General features: G+C 38.9%; 1 protein-coding gene across 1 annotated transcript in view; it reads left to right on the forward strand.

Moving 5' to 3' along the window:
• Nucleotides 1-160: 160 nt before the first annotated feature.
• The window catches only part of LRRC52 (leucine rich repeat containing 52), a 43,541-nt gene continuing 28,736 nt past the window's right edge, over nucleotides 161-14,965 (forward strand). Inside the window, exon 1 of the mRNA XM_044674864.1 lies at nucleotides 161-779. Within this exon, the coding sequence (XP_044530799.1) occupies nucleotides 161-779 (619 nt within the window). The remainder of the gene's footprint in view (nucleotides 780-14,965) is intronic.

The following is a 14,965-nucleotide window of genomic DNA, read 5'->3' on the forward strand; positions in this document are numbered from 1 at the left end:
CTCTCTCTCTCTCTCTCTCTCTCTCTCTCCGAACTCGCCTCCCTCCCTTTTACCCTTCTCACCTCACCCTCCTCCCTGGCCCCATCAGCAGCACCCCACACACTCGCCTACATTCTGCTCGGACGGCAAGGTGGGACAGAGGGAGCCACAGCACCTTAGTATGTCCCTTGCGACAGGTCCTTGGCCCTGGTGGTTGTTGTTCTCCTGTGGAATAAGACTGGTGGAAGGGCAAGATTACTGTCCGAAAAAATGTGTCTGCAGGTCCCTAGAGGTGAGTTGCTCCGGCCTGTTGAACTATCCCCTCGATATGCCGCTGACCACTCGGCAACTCATCCTGAAAGAAAACAATATCACCTACTTGCCAGCCATAAATCTGGGGCTCCTCAATGACCTCGTCTACCTCGACTGTTCCTTCAACAAGATTACGGAGATCATGGATTACACCTTCGTCGGGGTCCACAAACTCCTCTACCTTGACCTCAGTTTCAACAACATCACTTACATCTCCCCATACAGTTTCACCATGCTCCACAACCTGGTGATTTTAAACATTTCCAACAACCCCTACCTCATGGATATCGATAGATACACCCTTGCCAATAACACCGCCCTGAGACAACTGGACCTGAGCCACACCGCCTTGGAGACCCTGCCCGTGAAGACCATCAACCACCTGGTCAACCTCAAGATTCTGCACCTGAATGGAAATCCCTGGAAGTGCAACTGCAGCTTAGTGGACTTCACCGTCTACTTAATAGTGACAAACATAGAATATCCAGGTGAGGGGAGTAGATGGGGGGACTGGGGAAGGGGAGGAGAGGAAATAAGAAACCTGGGCTTGGGGTGCAAAAAAAGGAGGAAAAAAATAAGAATGGAAGGAAAGTTTGGGGTATCTTTCTTTTAAGGTTATCATTTCTCTGGTTATTAAGGTCCTATATCCAAGGGGTAGCAGGTGGATTGAGAGCCCCTAAACAGAGGAGGTCCTGGGTTCAAATTTGAGGACCTAATTGGATGACCCTGAGCACGTCACTTATCCTCCATTGCCTAGCCCTTGCCTCTCTTCTGCCTTGGAACCGATACAGGGTATGGAATTCTAATATGGAAGATAAGGGTTAAATTTTTTTAATGTTATCTAAAAAGGAGCTAGGTGGCTCAGTGGATAGAGATCCTTAGCTGTATTCAAATCTAGCCCCAGACACTTCCCAACTATGTGATCCTGGGCAAGTCACTTAACTCCAATTGTCTATCCCTTACCACTCTTCTGCCTTGAACCAATACCTAATATTGATTCTAATACAGAAGGTAAGGGCATAAAAGAATAAATAAATGCTTGTTGGTTGGTTAAAGTTTAAATCTCTTTCCCTGAAGACTTTCACTGAGGATTCAGTCTACACAGTAGATATAGTAGATTCTAAGATAGAAGGTAAGGGTTTGAAAGAATAAATAAATGCTTGTTGATTGGTTAAAGTTTAAATCTCTTTCCCTGAAGACTTTCACTGAGGATCCAATCTATATAGTAGATAGAAAACAACCGAAATTCACAAGCAGACAATGAAGAGCTTTCTTACCCATTGACTAGAAATTCCCTTCATTTACACAATTTACTTTTGTTTAAGCCAATGAGCAGTTATTGCTCAATCTGCCATGGGCCAGGTACTGTGATCATTGCTCAGAAACTTGCATTTTCCAGTTGGCAGTTTCAGACTTCATATTGGCTAGTAAAAAATGGAATAGGAAAAATAACAGGGGGAGGTTGAGTTGAAAAGAGAAGGGAAAAAAATATATGGCAGGAGTTTTCAGTCTCCTTTATTTGGGAGTAAAGTTTTTCAGGGACCTGCAGTCAAGGTGAATGCCATGAAGAGTTCAGCCATCCATAAGAAAGATAAAATTAGAGGAACAGATTTGAAAGGAAGGATGGAGAATAGTTTGGGGGATGGAAAGATGGACTAATGGGTCATCAAGGGAGCAGAAGGTAAGGAAAGAACAAAGGAAAAAGGTGGATTAAATGTGTTCCAAAGCCAAAATGGATATAGGGAAGGAGATACAAGGAAGAGTAAAATTATAAAGTGAATGAAGAATTAAGCTAGAAACAGGAACATTGAGCACCCTCCACTACAGTCTTTAGAGGGTAGATTAGGAGGTCTGACAAGGAAGCTTTCCAAGCCAGTTGCTACTACCATGGTCTGAATACCTCTGCCAAAGTCTGCTCCAAGTGCCAGGTGAGAAGATAACAAAATGTGTGGGTTGCTTTGCAGACCCTTGCTCTCTCCATTCAAGAGTTTTACTTTACTCAGCATTTTTCTGTACCATTCCCCTACCTTCCCTGCCCCATAAACTCACTTTTCTTCTTCTCTAGTCCCTAACTGCTGCCTTCCTTCCATAGTGGCATCAGCAATAAAGGAGAAGGCATGGATCAGATGTACGCAGGTGGGATAGCAAACCTAAGCCCATACTCTTATTGGGAAAATTGGTCAGATTTCTATAAACATTTTAATGTTTGAAAAGTCTTTTCTTCCACAATAATCATATGGTTATTGACATAAGTATCTCCATTTTAGAGACGAAAAAACTGAGGCTCAGGAAGATTGTACGATGATCATAGAGCTAGTGCCAGGGTAGAGATAGGAACCCCAGATAGCCTAACTCTCCAAAGTGCAAACTACTTCCCAAGTGACAGTAAATAACCCCCAGTGAAGCCAGTGCTTTCAGCAAAGTGTAGCAGGTAGAGTGAGCTGGACCTAGCTAGGCATGGGCTGTATGACCCTGGGCCAGTCATTTTACCACTCAGCCTCACTTTCTTCATTTGTAAAGTGGAGATGATGATAGCACCTTACCTCATGGAGTTGTTGTGAGGATCAGATGATAAAATGTATTTCAAATGTTTTTGCAAACCTTAAAAAATGCTATATAATTTACTTCTTTTATTATCATTTTTCATTGCCTCTTTACCCCTTCAGACCTTCCCCAAGGCTGCTAAGAAAACACTGTTGAACATATTTTCACCAATCCACCTGAATATTTTACTAACTAAAGTTTCCAGTGAGCCACATAGGGCAGTTTGAGGAGGGCATACTAAAATACCTCGGGGTCCTTGGGGCAAGCCATTAAGGAGACTAAAGAGTAAGACAAGTGAGTGTCCCAGTCTTTGAAGGTTATTTTTCTTCAACAGTAGAGAATAAACACAGCCCTTCAGAAATATTTGCCAGAGGGGGCAGCTGGGTAGCTCAGTGGATTGAGAGCCAAGCCTAGAGATGGGAGGTCCTAGGTTCAAATCTGGCCTCAGACACTTCCCAGCTATGTGTCCCTGGGCAAGTCACTTGACCCCCATTGCCTACCCTTACCACTCTTCTGCCTTGGAGCCAATATACAGCATTGACTCCAAGACAGAAGGTAAGGGTTTAAAAAAGAAAAAAGAAAAAAGAAAAGAAATGTTTGCCAGATATCTCAACTGGAATAGTTAAGATGCCACTCAATGGATTCCATTTTGTCCAAGCAATTCTTTTGTCTTACTTGTTACCAAAGTAAATGTTGAGTCACCTTGGATAAGTCACCTTATTTCCCTGTAACTTTGCTCTCTTCTAAAGGTTCAGGAGATAATAATCACAATGTCTTCTCTTTTTGTAATTAGTAGAAAAGTTCTCCAAAGAAGATTCAATAGAAATCTTATTTGTGTATTTAATTTCTTTTAATGTTAAATTTAGAAATGTGACAGTAAGAAAGTTACTTCCATTTTTATGAGGTAATAACATCGAATATCATAGTTTTAGATTTAGAATATCTAAGATCTGGAAGGGACCTTAGAGAGACGTTAGTCCAGTGTGTACGTGTATGTCTGTGTGTGTCTGTGTGTGTTTGTTTCAGTCATTTTTTCAGTCATGTCCAATTCTCCATGACGCATTTATAATTTTCATGGCAATGATACCAGAGTGGTTTGCCATTTCCTTCTCCAGTTCATTTTACAGATGAGGACCTGAGACAAACAAGATTAAGTGACATGTCCAGGGACACACAGCTAATAATGTCTGAGGCCAGATTTGATCTCATGAGGATGAGTCTTTGTGATCCCAAATCCAGTGCTATCCATATGCCACTTAGCTCCTCACCATTTTCCTGGTGAGAAAACTGAAGTTAATTTAGGTGGAGTGAGCTGCCCATGGCCAAGGTGGGTAGCAGAGGTAGGAATTGAACCCTTATCTTCAGACTCCAAATCCGTCATTCTTGTCTTTGAAACAACCCCCCCCCCCAATTCTGCACTTGAATTCATGAGATTTAGAACTGGAAGAAATGTTACACATCATATAGTACAACACTTTCATTTTAGAGAAGAATCAGGTAGCCAGAGAAAAAAAGGAAGTGATCTGACTTCAGGTTCTCATAAGTGGAAAGAAGCTGGACTCAAAGAGGAAACTCCAATTCCAAATCCAGCGAGCTTTCTGATACACAATTCCACAGACTGAAGCTATGGGTGTGGGAGAGAAGAAGTCAGTGTTCTACACTTTAAACAAGACACTTCATCTCCCCAGAAACTCTACCTTTCCCAACCTCCACTCTTTGGTGTTCCCACACAGTGGACCATTTTGATTGAATTGATTAGGAATCCTTTTGAAGCAACAACTAGTTTTACTGACTTTTTCCATGACAGTGATTTAGTTATTAGGTATCATCTGATCCATCTACAGGCAGCCTAGATGGTCTAGAACATGAAGCTATGTGTGAATTTTATTGAGGACTATGGAGAGAAAAGAATATAATAGCTGGTTGGTCCAGTAGAGAGTTGTCCCCGGAGTTAGAAGAGCTGAGTTCAAATCAAGCCTTCAGATGTTTAGAAGCTTTGTGACTTCAGGAAAAGTCATTTAGCATCTGTTTGCCTCAGTTTTCTCAATTATAAAATAGATATAATTATAATAATCAATTATAAAATAGATATAAAAATAAAAATAACAACAGTACCTACTGCCCAAGGTTGGAACAAATAAGGTAATATTTGTAAAGTGCTTAGCACATTACCTGACATATTGTAATTGCTAGATACATTTTTTATTATTATACAAGAAGGAGAGGAACCCTTTCCAAATAATTCGGATTAATGAAGACTGTTTGGTTGGTGGAACATACATATCAGCAGAAACTTCCTTCTTTCTTTATCTTTATCTCTCTTTGTCTTATTTGTTTCTCTCTGTATCATCCTCTCTCTTTTGGATTATAACTCACTGTTTCAGACCTGTAGGATATATAAATATGATGTTTATTTTGTTCCAATTCACTATTGGCTCCCACAAAGTGAAAGTGAGTCCCCAGTCAAACATGAATGTTCCTGTTCCTCTTGAAAGGAACACAAGGGAATAAGCATTTATTTAGTCCCTACTCTCGGATTAGCAATATTATCATAGATTTTATGATACATTCAAACATAGTTTAGCAGAAACATGCCAATGACTGAAGCTGGAAGACCAGAGGTTTGAGTCACCAATTCTTCCATTTGTCCTTTGGGAAGATGCCCCCAAATGAACTTTGCAGACCTCATAATGATGCCTAAGACCAGCTCTGCTGAGAGGAACAAAGCAGGAGCTCTATCACCACAGGTCAGAAAGATCAGGGATGCTTCTATTTTCCAAACAAATCTAAATTAAAATATAGTTGTTCATACCACAAAAGAACTTGATCATGAGGTCCCTTTGAAGAACAGCTCTCCTTGACCCATGCTAAATGATTCTATCTATAAAAATTCTGTTGATGTACAACTTCTCAGGTATAAATTTTACCACCCAAAGAAGTAAACCTACACTATACAAAATACTGGTGGGGTGCTGATGCCCTGTCAGATAATGAGAAAGCTAGGCTCTAGCCCCAGTCAGCACACATGTAGTTAAAAAAATAGACCAATGGATTCAGTTTCTTTTTTGGCCTGGGTCAGCATGTAGAAGGAAAATATCCTGGCCCTAACCATCTTTTTCCAGTCATTGATTCTATTTGAATAAGATAAGGTAAATTAAGCTCCACCTGTGATATCTAGTGTTTCCTAGGAAGATAAGGTCAAATACAACTGACCCATGATAGTATTTATTATGATGATAATAATGTCTATTTGTGGGGCATTTTACAGTCTCCATCTCATTTGGTGTCCATGCCAGCCCTGGGAGATTTAGGCTATAGAAGGATATTTCTGTCATCTAAATGCTTTCAAAATTTCAATGGTTTTTAGCCCAGGTTAATTCCCACGAGTCATTCATAGAATTAGATCTCTAAACACGAAGGGATCTTGGTGATCATAAAACCCATTCAAAGAAGGTGAGACTCAGAAGAAAAGCAATTTGCCTAATATGACGCAGCTAGGTAGTAGCTGAGCTGATATATCTAATTCCATTGTGTCAACTAGATATGCAAGGTCAAAATAGTTTCCCTCCTCTAAGTAGTGCTAAGAGTTATCTTTGGGAATTTCTGAGGACAAAGTTTTATAATCACTGAAATCCATCTTAGTCTTTGTATGTATAATAAAATTCTTAGCTGCTATGACTGAATCAGAGCCCTAACTTTTATCTGCAAACTAACAGAAACAAGCATGATGTGGCAAGAAAAGTGCAGAATCCTCACCTCAAAAATCTTAGTTCCTCTGCAGAATCACATACCTTCAAATCAAGTCAGCAAACATGACAATTATCTGGGTGTGAGAGAGAGACAGACAGAGACAGAGAGAGGCAGAGACAGAGAGAGACAGAGACAGAGAGACAGAAAGATAAGAGAGACAGACAGAGTGAAACAGAGAGAGGGTTCCAATCCTAAATTCAAATCTGGCCTCAGACACCAGTTGTATGACCCTTGATGAGTCACTTAATCCCATTTGTCTCAGTTTCTTCATCTGTAAAATGAACTGAAGAAAGAAATGGAAAACTACTCTAGTATCTCTGCCAAGAAAATCCCAAATGGGGTCTTGAAGAGTAGGACACAATTGAAAACAATTGAACAAAATGTCAACTCTAAGTCTTCTCTTCCCTATACTAAAAATCCCCTAGTCCTTCCTCTGTCCTTAAATGGCATCACCCAAGGCCTTCACCATCTTGGTTGTCTATGGATGACTCTCCAGTTCTTTTAAACATTGTGGTTCCTAGAACCCAACTCAATGTTCTAGCTGTAGTCTAAACAAGGGAGCTCTCCTATCAACTAGTTATGTGACTAAATGAGCCAAAATAGACTAGTTGGTGGTAGAACTCCCCTGATAAAACCAGAGTTCGGTTCTACTGTAAACCAGATGGATTCTACTTATAACTAGTTGGTTAGCCTTAGGTAAGTCATTTTCCCTCGCTTATTTTCTTTTGCCTTGCCTACAAAACAATATAAATAGACTAAAAATGTTTTTCTAGATTTCTGTAATGCTAAAACCCAGACAATAATAAATGGCCATGTAAGTGTCTTTCAAATATTGTCTCATTTAATCCTCACAACAACCCTGAGAGCTGGGTGCTATTATTTTCCCTATTTTAGAACTGATGAAAATGAAAACAAGTAACTTGCTCAGGGTCATGCAGCTAGTTAAGTGTGTCTAAGGACATATTTGTAACCAATAAAAGGTGATCTTGAGGCTCAACACCAGAGGAATAATCATTTATTAATAAAAAGAGAAAGAAGAGAGAGAGATTTCAGTCTTACCAAGGTAAGATCAGGTCTGAGATTTTAGCCCAGTATAGTCCCCTCCATGCTGCACCATACCCTGCCAAGCACCAACCCAGGGAGTCAGTGTGTTCAAGGGAGGAAAAAGAGACCCCTCTCCTTCCCAACTCTTGCCTTTTAAACCCCACTAACTCCTCCCTCCATGGCGACATTGCACATTGACACTGAAGCTCAAGGGGATGCTCATGGGGACACACCAAGGCTAGATTCTGTCCCCCCCAATCAATGTCCCCTAAATAATTTCCTTCACACAAATCTGAATTCAAGTCTTCCTGATTCCAAGTTGAGATCTCTATATGCTATGGGGCCACTTATTGGTCTTGGAAAAACCTTCATTGACCCATACTGCCAAGTAATCCTCTACTTCAATATTTCTAAATCCAGTTAACATCATTAGCTGCTATAGCATCATAAATGGAGAGCTGGACAGGAGAACCTAAGTGCTCACCTAATCTCAACTCTTTGAGTTTACAAGTGAGGAAATTGAGCAAAGGGAATTTAAGTGTTTTGTCTAAAGTCACATACAACATATGCAGTAAAGGAAGGAATTGAACTTGGGTCTAAGTTCTAACTAATATGGTTGAGTGGTAGAAGCAGTGAACCAGGGGGGGGAAAAAGAGTTTATGGATCCAATTGTCACAAAATGATGTATATAAACAGATCTATCTTTAACCATCTCATAGAATTGTCCTCTTCTCTCCACTTAAATAACCAACTACCCTGGCTCAAACCCTCTCTCTACTGGATGTTTTAATAGTCTCCTTGATCTCACTTCTACCAGTCAATCCTCTCTAATTCATCCTCCATCAAGCTACTAAATTAATATTTGTGAAACACAGAAATGACTTTGTTGTTCCTTTCTTGTAATCCTATTAAGAACCTGAGGTTCAGATAGGTCATGAGATACGTATAAGATCATAAGTCTAGAGCTGGAAGAGACCTCAGGAAATATTTTAGCCACCTCCATTTCAAGTGAGCAAACTGAGGTCTAAAGAAGTTAATTGAGTTGCCCAAGGTCACATAGATAAATAAATGTCAGGAATGAGATCTAACTCCAAAGCCAGTACTCTTTCCACCATATTCTTCTGTTTCTCTATAACTTGCCTAAAATCATACAGCTAAATATATCAGAGCCAGAACTCAAACCTATGTCCTCTTGATATTATTTCCAGTCATATTCCTAAATATAAATTAATTCTGAAAGTTTCAGTCTTAGGACAGTTGTGGTCAAAATTAACAATGGTCATCAACTGATTATACCAACCTTGAATAAAGGATCAAACAGAATAAAGATAAAACCTCTTTTTTTCAAGGCTCGTATAGCCATGAAAATTGACCTGTAATAAGTATGACACTTGGCAGAACTCATCTGCTCTCTGTGGGTGAGCATCCCTGAGTTGTCTGAGTTCACCTGCTTAGCAAGAAAAATAGTTCTTAAACTTTGGGCCATGCAATTGGAATGCTAAGTAGGTTTCATCATTCTTGCTATCTCAGGACTGTCCTAGTAGATAGCTGGCCTATGGGATAATCTGGAATCTCTTCCAGTTCCAGATGCTATGACTTCTGCAAAGATCCCTGATTCCCCAAATCTCTTCCATATCTAAGATTCCTCATTAACAATGTATTCTTCAAGGCTAAAGAGTTGTCCCATCAAAATTCAAATATACTTAGAGGGAATAATATATCAAATCACATGAAAGACACTGTAGGATAATAAAAAGATTACTATATTTGGACCCCAAAGGACCTGAATTCAAATCCCAGATCTACTACCTTAGGCAAGACCCTTGCCCTTTCTGTTTCATTGACCATAAAATGAGAAGAGATTATATGATCTCCACAGTTCCTTCCAACTCTACACCTATGTTCATTACTTATGATTCAATGCAAATTATTTCATAAAAGAATTTGGGAACAGCTAGGAAACTCAGTGGATAGAGAGCCAGGTCTTGAGATGGGAAGTCCTGGGTTTAAATCTGGCCCCAGCCACTTCGCAGCTGTATGACCCTGGGAAAGTCACTTAACACCAATTGCCTAGCCCTTACCACACTTCTGCTTTTCAACCAATACTTAGTATTGATTTTAAGGCAGAAGGTAAGGGAGGAGAAATAGGAAGAGAAGAAGAAGAAGATAAAGCCTGATAGGAGGTAATCCAGAGGACAGCAGCATTAGAGCACTGAACAGTTGTGAGGGTGACATGCTAACCAAATAAAACGAGTGCTTAAAGTAGAAGTAGAAAAGGACAAAAGACAAATTTTGCCTGCCTACCTACTTTTGCCCAGTGCCAACTCTGCCATGCCTCTAATGAAATCCTTCACAATAATATAGTCGTGTTATTATTAGTCACTAAGAATTTGCTCAAGATGCAGTCTAGTAATACAATAAGAAGTACTAGCTTTAGAGTCAAGAAGACTTGTATTTAAGCATCACCCTGACACACATTGGCTATAGAATTGTGGATGAAGTCACTTAACCTCTTGGTGCCCTGTACTCTGTGGCTTATAAGTCATAAATGAGTTGCTGATCTGCATCAAGGAAGGAATTTTCTATACAGGAGTTCCTCATATCAATGAAATCATATGTTTGGACCTGTGATCAATATTTCACCTAATGGAGAGCGATGAGCATGACCTGACTATGCTCACTTTGAATAAAGGATGAAACAGAATAAGGATAAAGCTAAAATATTTTCTTTTTTCTCTAAGGGAAGAGCCCCATACCACTCATTTAGTGTCATTGCTAGTTGGTGATAGCATTCCTTAAATCTCTGTCAAAAATGAGGAAATGCAATTCCTATTCAGTGTAAAAAAAAATCTATGCCATCCTACCAATCTAAAAAAGGTGTCTGGCACAGATCTTGTGACTCTTTATTACAGGAACTTATGGAACCATTTATAAACTATAGGGAGAGAGGAAAAGGGATGTGAGTCTCTTTGGTGAAGTGGACATTCACATTGTTGAAATCACTAATCTTTTAGTTTGGAATCCAAATCCTACTTAATCCAAAAAATACTTATTAAGTACCAACTATGTGCAAAATACTGCACTATGCAACAAGAATAAAAAAGACAAAAGGGCAAATAGTTCTAGCCCTCAAGGACCTTATATTCTACTGGGAAATACAACCAATAAGTGGTCTAGATTAAGGGATTTAGAATTGTACGCTACTTGCTTCTGCTATTTATGGATTGCCTGTGGACAGAGAAAATTTTAATGTAGTCATGCAGTTTAGTGGTCTTTGAGTTATAGGAACTAACTGTTCAAGTCTAATCCTTATTTAGACATAGGCACAAAAATTACTCATCAGGAGAGTCTTACCTCAGGTGGTTTATCAAATAGTAGTGAGTTAGATTTTGTCCCGATCCATCTATTCTCTAGGCTATTCTTTATATAACAGGGATGTGAAAAAGTAAATCTTCGTTACCTCCGTGACTGTTGGTGAGGGAAAGGGAGGAAAGAAGAGGAAGGCTATGAAGGAAGGGTGATATTCAGGCCAACTGTTGAACTCTTCCCAAACTTAACCTTAGAGGAAATGTTGACTACAGAGTTCACCACACTTGGCCTATAGCTTCCCACAGTTATATAGGTTCTAATACCTTAAAAGCAACAAAGGATAGAATTAAACCAGTATTCTGCATTTTTCTGGCTTATCCAAGGTATTTTTATGATGTATATAAAAGAGGAAAATCAGACCAAAGAAATGAGATAGATCTCCCAGCCATATTCTCTAAGCAAGTGGAGTATAAATAGCTAATTCAGTATCTTTACAACTGAATTGAAGAGACAAGAAATAAATTGGGGTTGGTACAGAGTTGAGAAATGAATGAGAGAGGGCATGGCATAGTACAGTATAGTTATGGGAGAAAGAAATACTAGTTACAAGATTAAAGAAGGGAAGGTCAATTAAGGAAGGGCATCATCATAATGGAAACATTCTAGAAATAAGGAGTGCAGGTTGAATAGGTGTTTTTCCAGTGTCCTGCTTATATACAGCATTCCTTCTCTTGGGAATTTCCCCATTTCCCCAGAGTATATTCATATCAGCAGCAGCTAAACTTAGAGATGACACCATAGCTGTTTTGAAGCATTTGACCGACCTCTGCAGTGATATCAATCCTTCTATAATCACAACAAAACAAAAAAGAAGAGTACTGATTCCACAAAAGTTGGCTTTTTCTGTCTATGATAAGCACAGGACAGAATTTTATAATTAGAAAGGACTGTGGAAATGATCTGTGCCCCTGTTTTAAAGGTGAGCAAACTGAAGTCCAAGGAACAGAATGATCTTTCTAAAGTTGCCTAGCTATCAAAACATCTCCCATACTATACCAACCATCACATCAAATTTCTTTGAGGAAATTCTGAAAGAACCCAATTTCTGATTTTCCTCTGAAGTATAAATAAATTTGATTACAGTCCCTCTTGTAGCAAAAACTGACTGTTGTCTTCTATGTATCATCATTCCTTTTCTGAAAGTGCCCAAAGTGGGGGAAAGAAATGAAAAGGGAGATGGAGAATAAGAGGAAGCACTTGTCCAATCATGGAATGATACAAAATCTATTCTAAATACTGACATGAAATAAGAATCCCTTCTACAACATTCTCAACAAGTGGTCATTCAGTCTCTCCTTTAATAGGACCTTGCAAGGAAGCTTATCCCCTCATTTTTAAATTCTTTCTTAAATTGGGGTTGTAGACACTAAACGATCACCCTAGTGCAAACATTAATAATATCTAAATGAGTCTTGATCAATGTCACATGTAAAACCCAGTGGAATTGCATGTTGGCTATGGGATGGAGTTGGAGGAGGGAAGGAAGAGAACATGAATCACGTAAACATGGTAAAATATTCTTAACTGATTAATTAATTGAACTTTTAAAAAAGAAAAAAATAAATTCTTTCTTAAAATGAACTAAAACTTACTTTATAACTTCCATCCATTAATTCCAGGTATTCATTGCACCCTCACTGAGGCCCCAGTTACTTCTCAGTTCTTCCCCAATTAATTCTCTTATTACTCTCCCCATAGTAGCTGTTCGCATCTTCTCTTCTGTATTCATATATGCTACCCACCCATCCTACTTCTTGAAGGAAGATCGCCTTAAACATCACTTAAAATGGAGACAATTCATCATAGAGTCTCCCTTGGCCCCTATTCTATACTTCAAAACATCTCAATAGCATTCCCCCATTCTCTTCTCCTTTGTACCAATCTTCTACAAAGCAGTGGCCCTTCTCCTTGCTAAGACCAACCCCTGTACTAAGACTAATCCTTTGTAATTGGTCCCAGCTCTGTTAAAATGACATTTACCCCATTCAAACATCATCCCCCTCTAATCTTTGACTTTTATCTTTAGTGTCCCAGTGCCTGACACATAGGATGTGTTTATCAAATGCTTGTTGGTTTGACTTGACTAAACACATATCTAGTTTGTCCCCATCCTTTAACACACACACACACACGTATAAAACATCACTTGACCCTACCATCCCATCAAGCTATTACCCTATACACTCATGCTTTTTCTTTAAAAAACACAAATAAACCCCCCAAAAAAACCTTATCTCCCATCTTAGAATCAATACTAGTCATTGGTTCCAAGAGAGAAGAGTAGTAAGAGCTAGGCAATGAGGATTAAGTATCTTGCCCAGGATCATACAGCTAGGAAGTGTCTAGAGCCATATTTGAACCCAGGACCTCCCATCTCTGGGGCTGGCTCTTACATTCTTTCAAAAAGGATTGTAGCTTTAAATCTATGTGACTTTTGAAGCCATCTATTTCAACTCCCTCACATAACAAATAATATATCACCTCATCTATACATAGCATAGCCTCCAACCCTTTTGCTATATGGTCATCCTCCTCTGTGTATGCTCCAAAAAAAGTGTTAAAAGTCATATATTCCCCCATCCTATATTTTTGTAGCTAATTTTTAAAATTCAAATTCAAAGAATTATATCCTTCTCTTTTACAATTCAACTTGTTGTTTGAGCCTGAACCTTTCTTGATCCCAGTTCTGTCATCTAGTAAGTAAATCTCCCAGCTTTGTGCTATCCATCATCCAATTCAACTAATATTTATTAAAGATAAAACAATGAATTAAGAAGAGGTGTAAAATTGGTAATAGCTGAAACTAGGATCTCAGTTTAAACACCCCAGGTCACTATAGAACTGTCCAACAGACAGTTACAGATAGAGCCCTACAGTATGTCAATAGAGACCTGAGGCCATTAATTGGGTCGTGTCAGGGATTAATGCCTTGACCCAATTCAAACAATTTTTTCCCATCTTATTCTCAAAAATACCACAAAATGAACAAAGTGTATTTTTTCAAATCTTTTACTGAAATCTCAACATTGATTCTCTTCTGACCTACTTGAGAAAATATGGTACAGTGGAAAGATAGCTAGATTTTGAAATCAGGAAAGACATGAGTTTGGATCTTGACTCTGACACTTCGTAGTTTTATAATTATTGACAAATCATTCATCTGTCAACTCTGGCATCTTCTTATGAAAAACAGAGAAAAATAATATTTGCCTGCCTTCCAAATAAAGTTGCTGTTAAGACGGAATTTTGCAAGCCTAAAACACTAAATAAAAGTCAGTCTATAAACATTTACAATATGTCAGGTAATATGTTCTATAGCCAAAAAAAAATTAACTTTATTTTCACTCACCTAGAAATGAAATACAGCATTTCCTTTTATCATTCATTACATTATTCTGAGAAGGATTCCATAGGTTTCACCAGACTGACAAATGGGTCCATGATATACCAAAAAGTTAACAGCCCTCGGTCTAGAGCTATTGAGGAATCAGTATATTGACCACATCAAAAAGGAAAGTGAAAGGGGCAGCTAGGTGGCTTAGTGGATTAAGAGCCAGGCCTAGAGATGTCCTGGGTTCAAATCTGGGAGACACATGATTCTGGGCAAGTCATTTAACCCCCATTTGCTTAGCCCTTACCATTCTTTTGCCTTGGAATCAATGCACAGGATTGATTAAGACAGAATGTAAGGGTTTAAAAAAAAGGAAAGTGAGGTTAGTCTGGCACAATCATATGATCCCATGTTGGCTCAATGTGAGTGCCACTTTTTTTTGAAGTACCCATTAATTATTTTATATGTCCAAGAGTTGTGCATCTCCTTTTTGAGATGGTTGTCTCTGGTCTTTCCAGTTTCTTCCCTGCTTCTGCACAGTTTATCAACAGTGGTTCAGCAATCACAATGATGCTTTCCTTCAGTTCTCTGTATTGTAATTCACTTGGGCTAGGAGAGCTATACTCATTTAGAGTT

Source organism: Gracilinanus agilis, chromosome 4, assembly GCF_016433145.1.
Source record: "Gracilinanus agilis isolate LMUSP501 chromosome 4, AgileGrace, whole genome shotgun sequence".
NCBI classification, from domain to species: domain Eukaryota; kingdom Metazoa; phylum Chordata; class Mammalia; order Didelphimorphia; family Didelphidae; genus Gracilinanus; species Gracilinanus agilis.